Source organism: Labrus mixtus, chromosome 23 (genome assembly GCF_963584025.1).
Source record: "Labrus mixtus chromosome 23, fLabMix1.1, whole genome shotgun sequence".
Classification (NCBI taxonomy): Eukaryota; Metazoa; Chordata; class Actinopteri; order Labriformes; family Labridae; genus Labrus; species Labrus mixtus.
This window is the reverse complement of record NC_083634.1, coordinates 8,752,939-8,768,439: the sequence shown is the minus strand read 5'-3', so window position 1 is coordinate 8,768,439 and position 15,501 is coordinate 8,752,939. Positions and strand designations below refer to the sequence as shown.

Below are 15,501 nucleotides of genomic sequence, written 5' to 3'. Positions count from 1 at the left end.
ATCATCTAATCAGGATCATGTTGTGGTGGCAGCTATAATTGATACCGACTTAAAAGGCAGCAAAGAATGCTGGCAAGCTGGGAAAGAGTGTCCTATTAATCTGTTACGTAAAAGTCCTGAAAGTTCTTTTAAGCGATAAACTAAATAGATGTTAAATTTAATTCAACCATCCAGGAAATCAGATGTACAATAAATCTCTTTGTCACCAGTGTCATTGAGTTCTTCTTTGGATCACTCTGACGTGAGGCTCCAAGCAAGTCGACAGTCTCTAGAACCTCCAAGGCCTTTTTGTTCTTTTGACGGGCTGACCCCCTGAAGAGATCATCGCTTAACAATCAAAACTAGGCACTGCAGGCTAGAAAGCAAGAAAGAGGAAAATACATTTTCTTTTCCATTTTGGAGGTGGTGAAACGCGTTGTTAGCGCACAATAAAAATATAGTGAAGTTATTTTCAGTGTGCCACGGACTTGTGATTGTTTTTTCAGAAAAGAAAAAAGTTAATGCTTCTTCACATGCTGAACATTATAGTGGAAATGCAGAAGAATCATTGGGAATAAAGATCTTTGTTTGGGGAACATTCAAAAAGATTTCCATGTTGTTTGATGACTCTCACACTGTAGGTATCCAAAATGACAAAGTCAAGTTGTTCTGGAGAAGGAGAGCTCTTGTCTGTATTAATCAGATAATCCAGAGTTGAAATTAAGTATGTTGAATTGTATGAATTTTAAGAAGTTTCTTTTCCTTCCCTTTTTTATCTTTAGCTGGATTGTCTTAAATTTGCACGTCCATCCTAGCTGATTTATAAGCTAAAATATCAGCCTGTACAGACTTGATTTTGTTTTCTTATTTTTCTCTGTCTTGTATTGAACAGTTATCACAGCGGGTGCTGCTTTGGACCTGTGATGTGCGTGTTAGTGCTTGTGTTTACTAATCCTTAGGTATCTTTTGTGCTCCCACTTTGCTGGCTTTGATAGCACCGTGTCTTGGGTGGTGAGGGAATGGCTTTACAGTACCGGTTTCATGTCTGCTTTCATGTCGAGTGCTACAAAGTGCTAGAGAAAGATTTGTGAGAGGCCTTTTAGGTGAATGTCTTTGAATGCAAACATTGGATGGAACATGATTCACCGAACCACGTTTAGCTCCCGGGTGATTGATGAAAAAGCTTGAGATTCAGTGTCCTGTTCAAGGACAAGTCATTTTGAAGAAGCCAGACATGTGAAGTCTAAGTTAGAGCACAGCCCCCTGAAGAGATCATCGCTTAGCAATCAAAACTAGGCACTGCAGGCTAGTCAAGCTTTTGATTTCTCTGTAAACATTCGGCTGCAGTTGATACTACAGTACATTTGAGGCTTGGATTTTGGCGTCTGTTTTGGGCTTTCACAAAAGCAGAAATAGATCAGAAATGTAAAGTTTGTATATTTAAAGTTAGTGTGCTCAAACATAAGCTAAAAACGTTAGCATATACAGTATGGCTAACTAGCTTACCACCTGCAGAAGCAAAGCTAGCGTTTCTTACAGGTTACTTTTATAACATCTACTGTGCAGAGGCTGGTCCTGGACGATTTCAGAAGTAGAGCTAACATTCACAGCTTTATACTGCAAATAATTTACTGGCTTAAAGGTGGACTCCAGCAACCTTAGCATAAGCCTTGCTAACAGTATGGTTTTCTCACAGTTAAACCTCAGTTTCCCCCCCAAAAAATCCATTTGTATTTAAATGTTCAAAACAAAAACAAGTAGTTTGCTAATTGATATTAGCTAAGCAGCCTAACAGGGTTGTTTGATAAGAAGTAATATTTTGAGCTAACATTTTTTACTTCAATACTTGGAATGATAGCTGTACACTACTAAACAAGAACAATGTTGTCTATATTGTACGTTGCTCGGATTAAAAAGTAGTTGATCAATGTTCCTGGTCATTTAGCTTTAGCCTCTTAGCATGATATCATTAACTGTTAGCAGTTAAGTATAATCCACACATTGATTCAGTCAATTTATAGAACTAATCGTATCCTTATTTGTTAGCTAGCTACCATTGCAAAGCTCTAACTGCAATTTTTAATTTTGGACAAGAATTTAAAAAACGTTTAAAAAATTTAGGTCATTTTCCAAAAATGACAAAAACATCTTGCAGTAAATCCTCCGGTTATTCTTGTATACTGTGTTGAGAATGAAATCTTCATTTTTTGCTCTTGCTCTCACAAAACAAGCCAGCTGCCGTTTTTATCACAACAATTCAAAGTGATTACTCGTTCACGGCTGAAATAATCTGCTCTATGAAAAGCATTCACACCTTTTTTCCATCATTGGTTCCCCGCAGACTCACAGTATTAACAGATTCACAGAGCTGTGGCTGAGTCTCATTAGAAGCCATACTTTTTAACTATATCTTTAATTAAGTGGCGTGTTGAGTCTTGCCATATTTAGCTTGAAGCTCGCAAATCTCAGCGTGGCAGCTATCTATATCCGTAGTGCTAGACTTTGCACTTTTCAGCTTTGCAGGGTATCTTAGCAAGGTTCTTTTTCCCTGCGGCTAAGTTAATTTTCACCAATCATAGCTCATACAGTGTTTCAATTACTTCCTTAAGACTGAAATGTTCTGTATCAGTTTGAAATGGAGGTTCAGCAGCCAAAAGCCAGTGTGGTGAAGTCAAAAATGATGTATTAAGGCTATGGTTCAAAGACTTTAAGATGCCCTGATATCTTTTTGTGTCATTCTGTTTCTGGCCTTCTTTATTTCCGCGTCTCTTCATTTAACTTTCTGTTCACATGCACCACATGCAACATCCATCTCTCTTTTTTTTCCCCTAACGTTTCTGTCTTTCACTCATGCACGTGTCCACAGGGGAACGCCAGGAGTGGATGGAAACTCTTCAGTCGTCCACGCGCCCCCCCGCTTGCGGCTCCCAGAAGCGCTCCGACAGCCTCCCCTGCCCCCCCTCCTCTACAAACAAGCGAGGCCTGCTGGAGCTCCGCGGTTACAAAGGCAGAGTGCTGGTGTCCCTGGCGGGGAGTAAAGTCAGGCTCTGCAAAACAGAACAGGTACTTCCAACACCGCCGGGACTTCCTCTCTAAAGAATGACAGCTTCCTGTTTGAAAAGAGGAAGGATGATAATCACAGCGTATTTGAAGCAGATGAAGCAGCGATGGAGGTAGTCATGAAAGATATCAAGAAGTTCATGAATGTATGCAAAAACTAAATATATATTAAAATGCTGCACACGATGTGCTCTATTTTTGGTGGTACAAGCTCATGCTAGCACACAGGAAGTACTGGGTGAAGTCGACTCTGCTCATTAGACACACAACTGTAAACATTCAGAATAATCTTAAAAACATCTGGAAAAAGTAAAAATGGTAGTAAAGTTATTAATTACACAGCTGTGTTAAATACTCAGTGCTAATTGGTCAATTACGGCATTCTGTGGTCTGCTATTTGGAAACCCCAACAGGGTAACAAAGCAGAACCCTGATGCAGAGTGCTATAACATCCCGCTAACTCCACATTATTCCATATTTGGTAAGACAAAGAAAAAATTAAAGACGTACAGAATGAGGAACAAGCTCCACAAATCAACCACTTCATGGCTGGATTAACCGATTTGGAGCCGAGTTTGGAGATATACCAGTTCAATGTACATCTTTGACTTCAGGTTTTCCTTTGACACAGATTGACATGACAGGTAATGATCAGGGTCCGCTAAAGTGGCAGGTATTTAAAAATCAACATTTATCACTGACTCATAATGACTATGAGGACAGTTGTCTGCTTTGCTTGTATTATTCTCTCATCAACTGGACCACAGTTCAGTACAATCTAGTGTGGCAGTAGCCTTTTTTTTTATCTCTGCCAATTCACCCTTTGTTCAGATTGAATTTTTGTGCTCTGAAGAGACACTCCCAAGCATCATCCAAAAACCTCTCAGGTCAGACCAAGTGATCCTCTGATGCACTGAGTACCTCTTTTGTTTCAACCGCTTGTCAGTGTTTTGGGCCATAAGTCTCCCATAAACAGCTGAAGTGGTCCTCTGGTTTGACCAGGTGTGGCCTTTAGGGACAATCCAAACCCAACACTAACTTGTGGGCTTGTTTAACTTTTAATTAATCTCAAATAATGTGATTTTTAGTTCTGTTACTGGAAGGAATAAACTATTTATGTGTATGTTAAGTTTCAAAGAGGACAGTGCAGGATTAGGAGAAATAACGGCCAGAGGAGAGAAATTGAGTTGTGTTGTGACGAGATCTAGGGGAGACTAGGGCAGGTGTCGGGGGGGGGGGGGGGGGGGGGTTAGGGTTAGTAAGCCTAGCTGTTTCTGTCTAGTACCCTTTGTTTTTTTATGTTTAGCTAACTTAGCTTGCTAACTGTTGTTGCTAAGAGTTAGTTGAGGACAATTTTCTTTAAAAAAAAAGCCTTTCATGTTTACTTGCCTGATCTTGAGTGTTCTGAACAGACTGCACATCCGCCTCACATGGCCCAGAACTCCATCATATCCCCAGAAACATATTCCTCCTGTTGAAAACAAGTGAGTCATTACAGCCATGTAGGTTGCTGCTGAAAGGTGTGTTTCATTTGTCACTGTGCATATAATAGCATATCCACACTCTACAATGGGCGCTCGACTGAGAAAAGCCTTTTTTTCTCTAAACATTTGCCCTTTTGCGTTCAAATCAACTTATTCTACAGCCATTATCAGACAAGGTTTAGTATTAAAATGAAAAACATTTAACCTGCACGTTTTTTTTTTCTCGTTTTTTTCACATGCGGTCACATAAAGGTTAATTTTGTCTGTAGCTCAGTTCTCTGACTGTTCTCTGGCTGATGTGGGTTGGAAGCTTGAGCTTCACCTCCAGCAAATACCGACAGTATTGATTGCATGATGAAATCGACCGAGCAGAGGATGAGATATCCAGACTTTTAGACTAGAGTTTTAAACATTGTAAAAGCACAGGTTGCTTCCAGATACAAAAAACAATGTGTTCCAAACGCTTGAGTTGAGCAATGAAATAAATCGTTGCCAAGTTGAGATCCCCAAGATATATCACTAAAAGGAAACCTTAAAAAACGTGCAGGATATACAGTATATATATTTTTTTAGCTTTTGGCATCGTTGGATAAGATGGTGAAGGCCACACTCAAGCCCAATGTACAAAGCACAAAGGACTACGCTACGATTAGCTTAGCTTCCTACACAAAACAATTGAAGTGTAAAACTGCTAGTGTTTGTTCAAGAGGTTGCTGTGGATTTGGATTGAGATGTTGAGTTTTAGTGATGTTTCATGGTGAAGGAAGATGTATTTCAGAATGGTTTTTTTTTGAGTTTCTGTCATCACTTCATTTTTTATGCTCAGCTTGCTAAATGTTGTTGCCAAGAGTTAGTTGAAGACAATTAACTTAAAAAGACCTTTAATGTTTACTTACTTGAAAACACAAACGAAAATATGAAATACAAAATGTCAAAAAATTACTAACTAATGACTAACTTTGTAACGAGCTGAGCTAGCTGTGTCTTCCCAATGTTTATGCCAGCTAAGCTAACAGCCTCACGCTCCGCACTTAGGTCAAGTCATTCTTAGTATTATGCTGAACTATTCCTTCAAACGAATCCATTGAACATGTTAAATGCTGCTATATGCAGGTGCTGCTAACTTTCAACTTCAAAAGAGTCAAACTGGCTGTTTTTTTCTTTGTGCTGCCTAAGCTAACAGCCTCCTGGCCCTCACACCATACTAAGCCATAGGCTACTTGTCTCGGGTTACTCTCAGCATTATGTTAAACTATTCCTTATATGTATTCCCTTGACTTGTTTTACAGGTTAATTTTGACTTATGGATAGTTAACTGATATTGATAAGCTAAACGAGAAGAAGACATGCTGCTAAAGCATTAGCATTAGCATACTAAGTCAAAGTGCTTTGTATTCTTTTCAGGGAGAACTGAAGGCTCTTTGTTATACACGACCAAAGAATCCAAGAAGTTCTACTTTTTAAGTTTTATTGTGCACTTTTACAGATATATACACTTTTTTTGATAACTTACATCTCCCTTAAACTGCAGAATAAAGAAAAGATAAGTTTTCTCTTACCAAGACTTTCTCTTTGAGTCTCTCTTATTTGATGTGAATCCAATTAGGCCCTGATAGTCCCGGCTCACGTACAGAGACTCTTTTCTTTGCCTCTTCCTGTCCCGGCAGTAAGATACCCTATCTGAGATGGAGAGATAGTCACAAACTCAGTGATACAGTTTCTTGAAGTGCCTCACACGTACTTGTGTGCATATTTGATAATGCAGCACGCATCCAACTCATTTCCATCCCTCCTTGCCTCTCATTTTGTTTCGCTCGCTCTTTTAGTTTTGTTGTTTGCCTTTCATTATTTTCTTCATTAGCGTGAACAAACATCTTTGTTAGAATTCTCTTTTGGGTTTCACTCCTTGTCAGCACATTTCCACTTCCTTGATCTGAGACAGCGGGAGAAACGGAGGGAAAGAGAGAATCAGAGAGAGAGCAAATTAATTGTATTATTTCAGCTTACAAACTAAATCCCCGGCATAAATGCAGCAGCAAGCAGCGACGGGATTTTTTTTTTTTTTGCGGAAAGGAAGGGAGCCGGAAAATGAGCACCAAGAGAATAAGAGACGGACACAAAGAGATGGAAGTGGAAAAGATGAAGTGAAAGGGATGGAAGGAGCGCGACAGTGCAGAGGTCAGGAGTGTGAGAAATGAGCGTCGGCGGTTTGGAGGTAAAAAAAGGAGAGAGTGATGAAGAGCAAGAGAGCAGAGAGGGAGGTAGACCGTTGCCCCGTTCGAGTTCAGTGGAGTGGAGTATTTAATCTAAGATGATGAACGAGCTATTGGAAACATCATCCTCCCAGCTCCTCCTTCAACACCCTTACACCATCCCTCATGGAGCGAAAGTCCTGTGATGAAGCTGTGTTTAAGGTCATTTAAACACAACGGTAAAGAAAGTCGGACCATGTACAAAGTGTGTCACACTCACAAGTTTACTCATGAGGAAGATCTCCTCACACTGCAGGTAACAACCGGAGCATCTTGTTCACTGTCTCTTCATCTCTCAAAAGTGTTACATCCGGTAGTTTTTTCACATGTGGTGAAAGTACGCACATGCTCAAGTGGAAGTACAGATTTTTGTACAACAAAACTGTAACATTAGTAAAAAAAAAAAAAAAAAAGAGGATATAGAATGCACTCAAATCACACAAAAATCCACAAGTTTCAGTTAACTGCAGTGTCGTCGCTCTTTACATCTATGCCTTTGAAGGCAAGCTGTCCTTTTTTTCTTTTTCTATGACTGTCTATGTCATTTTACTTCACTTTAGTGTCCCACGCACTTCACCAAGTACATTTACTGACCACACAGAGGACCTTTCTACAGGTGTGTGTTTAGAAAAATTGAATATTTAGAAATTATTTTTGTTTGACACACAAATCACCTGCTCTTACAACGCTACACAATCCTGTGAGCAAGGTGCTTACTGTCCTAATAATTTATGTGGTTATCATTCGAGGAGTTGGGGAGGTGGCACGCAATACAACAAATTACAAATAAGTGATTAAGTAAGTCAGCCTGTGTCCCCCTAGTGTTTAATTCTGAGTGCCAGCGTCTTTTTTCAACTGTTTCTATTGAGAAGACAGTGTATGCAGCAGCTAGCCGGACAACAAGTGCAGTGTCTTTTTTTCTTAGCCCTCCGCCTGTTTTGTGTGGTCACTCCCAGGCAGCGCTTCTGGTTGAAAAATCGTTACATTTTTCAGAAAGGTGCTGTTGAGTCACTGGCACTCTTTCTAAATATAAGATATTCCATGTACTTTTGCCTCCTACGGATCGTGTCCACATTCCCCTTCTCTCCATCTCTGATCAGAAAAAAACGATCTGAAATACAAAACCTGCAGTAATAAGCAACATACTGTAGCAGTGTCAGTCGTACAGCGGACGTTGTCAACACCGTCCCTCCACTTCATGCAAACCCTCCAGAGTTCACACCCAGCGCTTTTCTGCCTGGAATAAAAACGCTAAGTGGAAATATAGTGCTTAAAGTGCAGATATAGTTAAACATTTCTGGGTTAAAGAAGACATTTCTTGGAAAACATATTCTAGCAGAATACCTCTACCTATAGATATGACTAACTTTACTAATCTGGTGGTCTTTCTTTGTTTTATTTTTTGAATCTATAGCTGAGGGATTATAAAATCATTGGATGATCACATTTCTTAGTGTCATCTTGTTTGTAATGAAGCGCCCTAGCTTCTTCGAACCCAGCTTTGCCATTGTAAAAATCCTCATCAGATATCTTTGTGTGACTTAACTTTCTACTTAGCAAAAGTTCCACATAGGCCTCGCTTGTGTGAAGGTACTCTCTGTATACAATAACAGTTTGACAGAGGATTTAATTAATCTCTACTTTAATTAAATCTCTTTCTCATTTGCTCCTCTCAAGATCTTCCTTGTTACAATTAACATCATCCCAAGTCTGCAAGGCCCTTTTGCAGTTTGTGACAGAAGAGCGAGTCATCAAGGCCCTCAGCTTGTGATGAGATTTGTTTCTTTTCAGAATGACTGATTGCTGAAAGAAAGTCTGTGGATTTCAAGTACTCTACACTATACTATAGCTCTGCTATATTTGATAAGTGCCTCAAGTCATTGCTGAGACTATTTATTGTTTTTTTCTGCTTCCTGGCATATTAAAGAGGATATGGTGAATGTGTTAGCTAACAGCTGCTTATTTGCACAGTGCTCAGAGAGAGAAGAACATTAGCATTATTTATGGTGGTGTTTCTGTTCATTATTGAACATAGGCACTTATTTACACTTCCTTGAGCTTTCTTTGAGTTTCCCACAACTCCTGAACAAAATGCGTGACTCATTGGCTGCTTAATATTCCAGTGTGTTTATTAGTTAGCAGCTAAATTTGTTAAGGACTGTATCGTAGCCTTTTTGCTAAAACCGCGACCTGGATGCCGCAGAAAAGCATCCTAAGAAGAGTGTTAACAGTAACGTTTTTGGTCCAGAAAAAAACAAAGAATAGAGTTTTAAAACAAGTCAGTTACTGTTTCTCTGTTGTTATTTGCAACAGCAACGTTTTAGGCTTCATCCTATTCTCTTCATGCTAATATGCTAACATTGACAAAATACAGTAACATGCAGATTTAAGCAAGTTGACTATGTTTGTCATTCATGTTTAGGATGATTGCATGCTAACAATAGTTAATTTTCATGGCAGAGGTTATGGTGCGATCCATTTCCACCCCTGAACTCCAGGAGTATCTTTGTTTTGTTAGCTAACACCAGGCAATAACAACACCCTACTTCATACCTTGCACGCAAAAATAACATGACAACATGTCTACAGATAGAACTTGCACGATACTATTGGTGTAATTGATCTAATTCCTCAAACAGACCACTAAGTTGCTAATCAACAGTAGTCATAGCTTAAACGTTACTTTTGATGCACGGAGCAGCCATGTTGGATTTCTAAATTGGGTTAGTGAAGGTTCTCAGAGTTTCCAAGTAGGACCTCCGCTGTCAGGGCAGTGTTCCTCATGACGTTTTAGACCGGCAACTCAGAATTTCCGACTTCCAAGATCAAATAGAACATACCATTAATCCATTCGTTTTGTAGACTTTTGGACCAAAACTTAATTTAAAACGAGAGAATTACCTGGTGTTTGCTGGGAGAAAAGTCTTACATTTAGGGTTTAGCTTCTGTTGATCGTTAAGGTCTTACAATGTTTTATGTCAATCAAAGTTTGGCTGGTTAAACATTTCAGTTGGGGCAAAAATGTGTTGGACGGATTGAACAAATCCAAAACCCCAATTGCTGTCTTGCTAGCTAGCCTGTTGAAAACCTATTCGCTAGTATTTCTTTTGGAACAAGAATGTAATTCATGCTTGGGCCCAGGCCAGTTCTTGCTTTATACTCATTTGGTATCAAACTTAACCTTAGGACCTATTTCTGCCAAATAAATACCCATTCTAAACTTGCACCACAGCAGCAGCCAGACCCATACAATCCATTCTCCTGAAATCAGACCGACTCAAACAAAGAAAAGTATATACATAAAAAAAGAACAAGATGCCTGACATAAACAAGACAATAAATGGTTCAAAACAGGAATGACAATCACAGACCTAGTGTCTTAAGGTCAGGTTTTAAGGTCATTGATTATTTTTCTCTTTATCATCGAATAAACTCAAAAAATGTTTGTCTTCTGCTTCTTTTCGTCCTTTTATTACGGTCACTACCCCTGACCTCACAGTTCCTCTGCCTGAATGTCTCCATTGAGTGTGTGCTTTTTAAACCCCTCATACCTCCAGGTGTTGCTCTTCGTTTTTTTCAGCCCGCATGCTTTTAGAGTATCTTAAGCTGCTGAGTGGACATGGGATTGGAAGTAGAGGTAGAGGCCACCTTTTTACTCATCTGGCTTCTTTGTGTCAGCGCTGCGGAGTGACTGACTCATACAATAAGAGGTCGGGGAGCTTTGAATGAAATCATAATTGGATGCATGGCTTGTATATTCAGAGTGGGCCTTTTGCTCAGCACTTACAGGGTTCGGTTACTCATTTTAAGGTGTGAGAGAAAACCCATTTTCTTTCACACATTGGTGTTTTTCTCAATTTATCTTCATTTTTTGGTCTCTTTGAATTGAAAAAGCTCTTTGATGATGTGTGGACTTGAAGTACATAAAATCACATATTCGTTCTCATTTTCACCCTGGGACATTTCCCCCCTCTCCCCTTTAAATAAGCACCATTATTGCCACCTACCCCTCGGCTGTAGTAATTGGGCGAGTTATTTTTACCTCTAATACCTCTCTTTCCTCTCCCCATCTCTCCTCCCCCCCCCCATCCTTGGTGAATTAATTGGAGAGGGCAGGAGGCCACAGCACAGATTGGGTAGGTAACGAGAGGCGAGGGCTGGACGCTTGCTAACACCTAGAGCTCTAATTGGCTGCCTGAGAGGGATGAGGGTCATTAGGTATAGGTGACTGCTTTGCCCTCTCAGAGTAGGAAGCCAGGCGGGTGGGAAAATCTCACGAATGTATGCGCACATACAGTAAAGATGCCATCCTCCCCCGTTTATGTACATTTAGTGTTAAAAGGGACTCTTACATTTCTTTAGTTTATAGTTGCATTTAATCAATCAATCAATCAATCAATCATTTAATATCAGCACCAAAAGGCAACAAACGTCATCTCGCTTCACTTTGAAAAAAGAGTCTTCACCATTTTCTTGTATATGTTATTTAGAGTGACCCAACAGTTATCCACCGTGATCAAGCATTTGGAAGGAGTGGCAAGAAAACCCTTTAATTTAACCGGCAGAAAACCTCAAGCAGGAAGCGCCCATTGGTGGATGGCCATCAGCCGTGTCCATTAACTACTAGCTTTCATTTTCATCAAACAAATGCACAAACCAAACAAACAACTTGAAGAGAATGCCAACACATAGAGCTCTGGACCATACTCGTCTTTGATTCACATCGACCCAACATTGATGAGCAAAAAAAAGAAAAGTGGTAAGGAGCATGGAACAAACAACAGAGACAGACAGAGAGAACCCCCGGTTGATCTTAATTCTCGTTCTAAACTCCCTGCATTGGCATGGATCTTACAAACTTTTGAACTCACTTGATTTAAGAAGATGAAAGGGGCCATAACTGTAGGTTGTTCTAATTGATAGGGTAGAAAGTGGAGCTCATGCAGCTTCCGAGCCCTCACATCAAAACTTTTAGCTCATTTAGCACCTGGCCGTACGATGGATTTCACTTGTCTCACTCTACCGCTCTCTCGCCTTTTCTATATATCTCTCTCTCTGTCTGTCTCTTTCTGTCGTCCTCTTCTGAGCTCAGATGGTCTTAATTACCAAAAAAGGCTTCACAGAATCTGAGTTCCCCACGCTGTAGCCTGCCGTTAGGTTTTCGGATCCACTCTCTTGACTTGATAGCGTTTGCAGAACTGCTGGGAAAAGGAGAGTAATTGCTTGAATCTTCTCACCACAGTCCTCTAAATTAGTTTGAAGTAGTCTAATTGGGGCTAATGATGGTTAAAATGAAGATTTTGACGACATTAGCCCCAATTGAACCGACCAGCACAGTACTGAAAGATCAGGTTGGAAATCCTGCCGCATGCTAATGTTTATTTGACTTCCTCCATGTGTTTCAATCTGAAAAAAATTGGCTGCTCTGACGAGTTTGTAGCTAATTAGATGAAGAATTCTGAGAGACGTACATGCACATCTTTGCTCTGCTGGGCCATGTATTCCCAAAAAGCGCCTAATCAACAAAGATGGTGTCGATTCATTTTCCTCTCTTTGTTTGGTGTAATTAGTGTAAATTGTTTTTGCTGGTGAAGAACAGTTCCCTCTGAAAAAAAAAAAAAAAGCACACATGCTTTATAGCTGGCACAGCATGGCAGCGTTTAGCGTGCCTTGCTTTTTTTTTCTTTTTTTTTTGGGTAATTCGCTGTTGAGGAGTATTGGCGCCGATCCTGCTTTGTTCTTGCTCTTTCTACACTCACACACTTACTTGTCTTTCTGTAAACTGCTCAGCTGACCCCCCTCACCCGTCTCACCCACTCTCACTGAGGATTACCAAGACCTTTTTTTTTTTCTTTCTTCCGCGTATGCTTCTCCCTCCTTCCCCTTCCTTTGTGTTTCTTTCTCTCCCCCATCTTTTGACTCACACTTTTTGGCTCAGCGATGGAGGAAAAGTGTGTTTTTCCTGTATTGTGATATTGTGTTCTTTTTCTTTCCGTTGTGCCTATTCGTGTGTGGGTGTAGGTGCACTTCTTTTGTCTTGGCTGTCTGTTTTTTCTTTTTTTTCTGGCTTTGGTAGAGCTCAAGGCTATAGAAAACGGTCTAAACAGCAGTGAGTGTTGAGGGTGAAGCGAGGGGTGCGATGTGATGCAGAGTTATAGAGGAGCTTATGAAAACAGTGCCTCTGCTCTAACCCCTATTTCTGAAATGGGCCGTAGAAAACATCGAGGCTGAAAGCTTGGGGTTGGCTCTGATTCCCCAGATGGACCTTCCGCAAAGCTTTGCTGTTTTCACACAGGTGTACACACAATAGCGCACACTGTATCCACTCTTTCTTTTTGTAAAAAAAAAAAAAAAACACAATCACACTGACTTGGTTTTTTGTGCGTCATTTGTGAGAAGGAGAAAACCCAATGAGTGTTTGCTGCATTATTGGTCTGTCACAAACTATTTCCAGCAGCCCTTTCACATTTATCCCTGGCATTTCCTAAAAAAAAAAAGAAAAAAAGAAAACACAGTCAAGAGGAAGCAGCGAAGCCGAGAGTGAGAGTGGCGCGGGAGTGTTTGTTAGTTTTCATTACGCCAAATGACATTCAAGACCCTATGTGAAAAACCAGTTTGGACTTTAATGAGGTGACCTGTTGCTCCCACCTTATTGGGGATGGCCTCTAATTTTGCCAAAAGGGCCTTTAGCTGGTGTCCAGTGAAGAACCATGACACTCACAAGGCCCTTTAGGAAAATAGTTTCTCTTTTGGAGGGTTTGAATAGTTTATTGACATTTTTTAACATATATTTTCAAGCTGGTATAACTTTATTATAATCCTATAACCTTTAGGTTCCACTTCCTCAAACCCCTCGTGGAGATTTTGAAGGTGTTCCTTGGTCAGTTTGATAATGTTACCTCAGTTGTGGGTTTGTTCCTGGGTCTCTTTCCAGTTGACTTAAATACTAGAGGATACCTGTGGTGTGACGCCTCTTAAGAAACCATTGGGTTACGTCACAGAGACTATCCATGTTTTACACTGTGTGCTAAGTAAGAAAGTTGTGCTGACAGCTGTTAAGCTAAACAGACTGGAAACTGGGAAATGGCTTGACTGGTACGTTATTGAGAGAACAGGTCAGTGGGTAGAGTCAGAAACAGGGATGAATATCTGGTGAATGGATGAGGGTGAGAGTGGAATCTGGGGCTGCTGCTTCAAGGGCTATACAACTTCAAAGACAAGCGATTTAGCCAGTGAGCTAAACCAGCATCCCATAGCTATTAACAAAACCATTTAGCGAAAACGATGAATCGCCACTTTTAGACAAGATATATCAAATGAACCGTTTACTTTTAGCTGGTTCATACAGGTGAATTTTGTTAGCTGTCAACAACAAGCTAGCTAGCTTACCTCCTGCTTCCTATTCTTATGATAACATAGGAGAAATGACTGCATCATCTTTTGTTAATTGTAGTATTGATTGAGAGCCCCCTGGTGGCGGAATCCACATATTGTATCTTTAAATATTTAAAGTATCCAAATAGAAAGCTATAAGTAAGTCAACTTGATGTAGCACTTTTCACAGACAGGGTGCTTTAGATCAACAAATTACAACATACAGATAATAAAAACGTGAACAAAGGAGTATAAAGACCTCTTTTTAAATCTGTTGTTCAGCTGTCCGTCTGTCTGTCTGTTTGTGCTTTTCAGGACTATAAAGCAGGCCTTGCTATTGCTGAGGTGGAACTGACTGCTGCCAATATAAGAGAAGTTGACCGCAGGGGCTTTGAAATCAACACACCCTTCAAAAGCTTTTGGTAAGTCCATTCTCTTATTTGTATCCATGTGAGTGTGCACTTCAACCAATATACTTGCCCAAGTTTGTGATTTCCCGTTTCAGTGTCTGTTAATGGGTTTGTGTGTAAAGAAAAGAGGCTGTTTGATCACGAGCCTCTTACCTGAACGGGTGTGCCATTTCTTTGCTTTTTTTCATCATCCAAAAAAAGGAGAACGTTAAGTGAAGGAATCTCTCCTTGACTACATTCCCCTTAGAAAGATGCACTCGACAGGTCGACGTTCACTTCACTACATCCTCACATTTTTCTTTAAAATGCTGCAGGATTTATTTAAACTCCTTCCTTACATAAATCTCACTGCATATATCAGCTCATTTCTAGCACGTAGTCTAAGAAATCCTTTGCATTCATTAAGCCTCTTGTACTTTTATCTCAGTAATCGTATCTCATGTAGCATCAATATTCAGGGCTAAAAGCGAGGGTTGGAATTTTGGTTAATCTGCTCTTTTTCATGTAAGGTATTAAGATTCTCATGTTGGGATAAGAGTCAAGGGTACTCTTGGTGGAAGAATATTAGAAATGCTCTTTTTTAAATAATGTTTTGGACCATCGATGTTATACCCATGTGGATAGTTGGAGGATTCCTTCAGACAAGAGTATTTTCAAGGAAACTCGAAGGGAGACGGCTCTCTCCAGCTCTTGAATTTGGACTGCAGTACCCATTTTAAACGCTAGGTGTCAGAGCTACATTTTGCTCCTTTAACCATTCATACACATAACTTGAGAGATTGATTTATGGTCAGCAGATGGATTTAAATGGAGGTTATTATTGCTGAAATCGCCGTGTGGCCTTTAGAAAAGACATTTAGTTTTACTCTAAAGCAACAAAAAGTTACCTGATCGGGCTACGTCTCTCCTTGGCGTTCTAACCTCTTAGCGTTATAGTCGGTC

At 40.1% G+C, this 15,501-nt stretch overlaps 1 protein-coding gene across 1 annotated transcript in view; it reads left to right on the top strand.

Annotated features, from left to right (window-relative positions):
- The window catches only part of arap2 (ArfGAP with RhoGAP domain, ankyrin repeat and PH domain 2), a 142,365-nt gene that overhangs the window by 38,421 nt on the left and 88,443 nt on the right, over positions 1 to 15,501 (top strand). The window contains exons 9-10 of the mRNA XM_061032084.1: positions 2,846 to 3,042; positions 14,465 to 14,571. Coding sequence (XP_060888067.1) covers positions 2,846 to 3,042; positions 14,465 to 14,571 — 304 coding nt within the window. The remainder of the gene's footprint in view (positions 1 to 2,845; positions 3,043 to 14,464; positions 14,572 to 15,501) is intronic.